The sequence below is a fragment of the Cebus imitator genome, unplaced genomic scaffold (genome assembly GCF_001604975.1).
Source record: "Cebus imitator isolate Cc_AM_T3 unplaced genomic scaffold, Cebus_imitator-1.0 Scaffold237, whole genome shotgun sequence".
Lineage (NCBI taxonomy): Eukaryota > Metazoa > Chordata > Mammalia > Primates > Cebidae > Cebus > Cebus imitator.
The window spans coordinates 3,671,441-3,677,440 of NW_016107552.1; the positions used below are offsets into that span (position 1 = coordinate 3,671,441).

At 48.1% G+C, this 6,000-nt stretch overlaps 1 protein-coding gene across 6 annotated transcripts in view; it reads left to right on the plus strand.

The window, feature by feature from the left end:
• CABIN1 (calcineurin binding protein 1) overlaps positions 1–6,000 on the plus strand; it is a 158,821-nt gene that overhangs the window by 51,920 nt on the left and 100,901 nt on the right. For all 6 annotated transcript variants that reach the window (XM_017498113.1, XM_037727702.1, XM_017498114.2 and 3 more), the window contains 2 exons: positions 591–833; positions 2,141–2,297. In XM_017498113.1, coding sequence (XP_017353602.1) covers positions 591–833; positions 2,141–2,297 — 400 coding nt within the window. The remainder of the gene's footprint in view (positions 1–590; positions 834–2,140; positions 2,298–6,000) is intronic.

The following is a 6,000-nucleotide window of genomic DNA, read 5'->3' on the forward strand; positions in this document are numbered from 1 at the left end:
ATGCCCACAGTGCCTCTGAGGGGATGATGTGGTGGCTCAGGCTCAAATGGCTTATACATTGGCCCCACCAGGGCACCTGGAGAAGAGGGGCTCATAGAATGACTTTAGCGTTGCCTGGCCAATTGCCCGCTGTTGTAGCCTCAGCTGAGGCCCTCCTCCACTGAGATAGTCCCTCCATGGTAGTCTGCCCCTTCCCTGCTGAACCCCTCCCAGAGCCCTGGCACTAGATGGTCACAGTGGCTCTGGGGAGAGCTGACAGGTGTTGGGGTCCCTGTCTGACCTTGACTGTGTCTATAGCCTCATTCCCAGCATCCCCACTTTATAAATGGGGAAGGTGAGATACAGAAGTGAAGCCTTTCTGAAATCTCCCTGGCTGGTGGCATTCTCTGCTGCCATTGCACACAGGCCACCAGACTGCCCCTCCAGGTGCCTCTGGGCTGCATGAGGCTTACGCTGTGCTGGGGCTCATGCTTCCCTTTCTTTTGCAGCTCCTTATCTGTTTTTCTTCAGTTGTTCTTGCTCGGGCCTGAGGCACTGGGCAGATGTACTGAGCTCACTGTGCACTTCCACCTGGCTCCTTTCCGTGCTAGGACTCCTTGCTCCGGCTGAAGGACTACCGGCAGTGTTTTGAGTGTTCCGACGTGGCCCTGAACGAGGCTGTCCAGCAGATGGTGAACTCAAGCGAGGCTGCAGCCAAGGAGGAGTGGGTGGCCACAGTGACCCAACTGCTGATGGGCATCGAGCAGGCCCTCTCTGCGGACAGCAGTGGCAGCATCCTGAAGGAATCATCCTCCACCACTGGCCTCGTGCGGCTCACCAACAACCTCATCCAGGTAGGGCCTGACTCCTTCTCATCCTGCCTTGCCCCAGCAGGGATGTCTCTGATGTCCCTCTTCTTCAGTAGTTCATAGCTTTCACTGCTAATTAGACACCCAAAGGGGTCATGATGGCTTCTTTGGCTGGAACTTTCGGCCCCTGAGGAGGGGTTTGTGCACAGGCTGCAAACCTTCCCGGGGTTGGTTGGATCTGGGGATTAGGGACAATATAGCACTCGGTGCCACAGGGTTCTTCCAGACCATTGGTCTCAGAGGGAAGAAATAACCTCAGTGGGGAGGCCCTGGTCTGCCTGCAGTGAGCTAGAGGCAGAATAGGAGCCCAGGCCAGGACACTCCAGCACCCCATGCCATCCTGGAACCTCCAACTGAGGGGTGGTCATAGTACCTTGCATCATCCAGGAAGGCTTCAAAGCAGAGAATCTACTTCTGAGGCACTCTGGGCTCTTTCCTCAGTTCCTGCTCAGGCCATCAGCAAGTCCTGCCAAATGTATATCCTCACCCCTGCAGCCTTTGTTTCTCCCTCTTGTCTTCATCTTTCCGCTGTAGTCCAGGCCACTGCTGCTCTTGCTTGAGCTGTGGCAGCACACTCACCACAGTCTCCTCTGCCCCCTCCAGCCGCTGTCCAGCCACAGAAGCACCTTTCCAAAACAGAAATATGAATGTGCTTCTCCTTCACTTAAAACCCTTCATGTTCCCTTCAGGTTGTGTGTCACCTAAGGTACACTGAGCCCCAGCCCTGTCTCTCCCACTGGTCTTCTGCTCTCTTGGCCGCAGCCCTCCTGGGCTACCCTCTGGGGTCCCTGCCTACATGCCTGTCCTCTGCCTCCACTCCTCGCCCTCCCTGGTAGTTGGACACACCACAGGCACTCACCTGGAAACCCCCTCTAAAAGGCTCTCCCCTGTCTGCCCCACCCCTCCTCTGTGAGCCACTATGGCTGCATCTGTTCTCATCATAGCAGCCATACTGATCCTTTGCACTCGTGTAGCTTGTCCATGGCTGTCTTCTCTCTGTGCTCTCAGCTCCCCCATGCCCTGTTCACAGGACATAGCACATAGTAGGTACTGAGGGTATCAGTAACTGCATGTGGCGTGAAGGAAGGTGGTGTGACTCTATCTTTGGACACTCTGGGCTCTGTCCAATGACATGCTGAAGATCTGCTAGGTTACAGTGCCCACATCAGAGCAGTGGGAGTGGGCAGGCAGCATGTATCAGCTCCCCAAGAGGCCGCCTGCCTTGCCCCAGCCTGCCCTGAAGGCTTACCTTGCTGTGACATTTCTGGTCTCTCCTCCCCACCCCCCGTCAGGTCATTGACTGCAGCATGGCCGTGCAGGAGGAGGCAAAGGAGCCCCATGTCTCTTCAGTGCTGCCCTGGATTATTCTACACCGAATCATCTGGCAGGAGGAGGACACCTTCCACTCCCTATGCCACCAGCAGCAGCTCCAGAACCCAGCAGAGGAAGGTGCACAGACAGTGGGCGCAGTGGGGATGAGCTCCGACTCTCATGTCTTTGCCCTTGTCCTCTGCCCCAGGGCCCTGGACCTTATCCAGATGTTGTGAGTGGGGCTCAATCCACTCAATCCAAGGATTTACATGTGCTTGAACACAGGCAGAAGTGTCCCTGGTTCCTCCCTCAGGGAGCTTACTGTGCAGTGGGCGCAGGAGGCCGTGTGGAGCATTGCATGTTTGGTGCAGGTGGCAGCATGGAGGGAGTGACGAGAGGTGACTACTTATGAGGAATGCTGGCACTACTCCAGGAGGCCTTGTACCCACTAGCTTCTTTAATCCCCATCACACCCCAAGGGATGGTAAGCCGAGGGCAGCATGGAGTGAGCACAGGTTCCACGTCCCAACTGTCACTTCTTAGATGTGTGACCTTGGGCAAGTCATATAACCTCAGCCTCTGTTTCCCCATACCTATATTGGGAATAATAGTATCTATCTCAGAAGGTTGTTCTGAAGATGAAATGAAATAATAAAGCCGTGAATCACCATGGTGGGTCAGTGCCTGGCCCATGGTGGATGCTGAGTGATGAGAAGCCAGGGTGGGTGAGCTCCAGACTTTTAATGGAAATGGCACCGGATCCAGGGTCAATGCAATGGTAGAAAATGTGCTGGATTGAAGAAACGACAGTATAACAGCTAAAGGACACGTAAAGCAAAGATTGCCTATAATTTTCCCAGATGGATCTTTTTTTTCCATTTTTTATTTTCTTGCGTTTGCTGTCCAGACTTGGCCTAATGCACATCTAGTTTTTGTGCAGTTGTAATAATTATACATGTCTATCGATGCCTGTATTCAACTAGCATAAAGTTAAGTTTATTGAAGATTTTTCCTCAATAATTTGTAAAACAAGGAAAGTGGAAAGGAAAGAGTCATCCCTATTCCAACTGTTCACAGAAACCCAGAGTTAACATGTGGTTTGTCTCCTTCCCTTCACACTCTCTATAATTTTATTCACTACTCAGAAATTTATCAGCTGCTCACGACATGTCAGGACTCTGAATAGGACACCTCTGGGCTTGATAGGTTTGTGGTGGTGGGAAACGGATCAGCTGTCTAACAGCACCAAGCTGGCGTGACGGACTGAGAGGAGAGCACCTGATGCTGCCTATGGTTGTGGGTGTGGGTAAAGTTGAGCACTGATGGAAGAGCAGGAGCAGAGGAAGACATTGGGGAGGCAGAGTGGGGGCCAGGGAATGAGCAAGCCTTAAGTCAGATAGGAGAGCTGGGGCTTGGGGATTGGACAAGGGAGGAGGGGACAGATTGTAAAAGGCTTTTATTCTCTGTTTTGTAAAGCTGTTGCTCCATTTTGCTCCATTGTTTTCATCATGCTGATGAGAGGTGTATGCTCTATTGAACCATACCCCGGGCTGAATCTTTAGTTTGGCTGCACTGCTTCATTCTTATAGGTCATGCCATGATGAATACCTTATGTATACCTTTTTGCTTCTACTCAATTGATTTTTTTAGGATAAATTTCTAGCAATGAATATCTTTAGAGCTCTTGACAGTTACTACCTCTGGTACCTCATTGTTCTCCAAAATGATTTTAGTGGTGAAAAAGAATTAATGTTTACAACTTATAAGTGTTTGTTATTTTTCTTAGAAAAATAATACAAAAAGACTTCTGGATTGAAATTCTCCTTTCCCTCAAAATGATGCAAACAAAAATTAGTTTTCAAAAAACTGCTAGTAGGTAAACACGGAGAGAATAGTGAAGTACCTTAAACTTTGAAATGTACATCAAAGGAAAAAAGAGAAAGTGAGGAAAGGAAGGAAAGGAAAGAAAAGAAAGATTCTGGTGGAGTGGCAGTAGGTGTCTCTGCATGTCCCTCAGCAGGAGGACTGAGGGAAGATAGCAAGTTGACCAAATCCTGGGACATATTATTAATATTCTCATCTGTGGAGAGTGGGGTAAGGGGGAAGCTCCTCCATCCCTCCTTAGCCTTAGCAGAGGCAGGAAGAGCCGCAGGGTCCTGCCGTTTTTCAGTGAGCAGACTAAGCTGGGGGAAGGGGCCTTGGAGTAAAACACTATGGTTAAATAGTGAGGGGCCTGGTGAGGACATTATTGCCCAGGAAAAATAATAGTAGTTATCATATATTGAATTCTCTGGAAGCAGATACTAAGACAGGGTTTATTAGGAAGGCAGAGGAAGAAGGATTGGGCTTTTGAACTGACAAACACAATGAAACAAAAAGGAAAATTGCAGAGCTGAGGAAAACACTGCAAACCAGATCTCACCATTATAAAGTCATAAATGCAAACAGCAAAGAGCAGAATGAATATGACAAATTGAAATAATTGATGCAATTAAGAGTCAAAAGCAGCAGGGCATGGTGACTCAGGCTTGTAATCCCAATGCTTTAGGAGGTCAAGGCAGAAGGATTAGTTGGGGCCAGGAGTTTGAGACCAGCCCAGGCAATGTAGTAAGACCCTGTCTCTACAAAAAGTAAAATTAAAAAAAAAAATTAGCCAGGTGTGGTGGTGGCACCTGTAGACCTAGCTACTTGGGAGGCTGAGAGGGGAGGATGACTTGAGCCCAGGAGTTGAAGGCTGCATTGAACTATGACTGTGCTGCTGCACTGTAGCCTGGGCAACAGTGAGATCTCATCTTAAAAAGGAAGGAAAAAGTACAAAATAAATTTAACGAAAGAAACTTATTTTTAGTGGCTTCTGACATGTCCTGTCCTGATCCACTCTAAAAATGCTAGTTACGAGTCATTAATGGATTATGGCCCAGAGTTTCACAAATACCAAGGGATCTTTAAAAACAAGTAGTAGTTCTAGTGGTAAACAAATGTGCAACTGGAATTCAGTAGTTCTTTTTCCTCCTGTTTTACTCTTTTTCTTCTGTATTATTCAGGTAGACCTAAATCTAAGAACCTTTAAGGCCAAGTGCTGTGGCTCATGCCTATAGTCCCAACACTTTGGAGGCCAAGGCAGGAAGATCTCTTGAGGCCAGGAGTTTGAGACCAGCTTGAGCAATGTAGTGAGACCCTGTCTCTGTAAAAAATAAAAAAATTAACTGGGTGTAGTAGCTCGTGCCTATAGTCCCAGCTACTCAAGAGGCTGAGGCAGGAAGATTGCTTGAGTCCAGGAGTTGGATGGTGCAGTGAGCTGTAATTGTGCCAGCTGTACTCCAGCCTGGGTAACAGTGAGACCCTATCTTAAAAAATTTTTTTACGTTAAGAAATTGCATGTGTATTATTATAAATTACTTTTTAAAATATTTTTCTTATAAATTTTATTATAAATTTCCATTATTATAAATTATTTTTCTGTCATTCAAAACGCATCAGATATGCACAGAAGGATGCGTCAACTGAGATTTACTAGACATCAGCATTGGTTCTCTCTGGGCTGGTATTTTGATGAATAAAGTGTGCTCCTCTATATTTTCCTATGTGCCTTGAATTGTGTTAAGTGTATAACTGGCTTTAATAAAGCCAGTCAAGTCACTACTCATTTAAAAAGGCAAACAAAAAAAAAGGGGGGGGGGCGGGAATCTGTGATCATGTTGGTGAAGACAGAAAAGCCCAAAAAGAAGAGACTGAGCCAGCCGGGCGCGGTGGCTCAAGCCTGTAATCCCAGCACTTTGGGAGGCTGAGGCGGGTGGATCACGAGGTCAAGAGATCGAGACCATCCTGGTCAACATGGTGA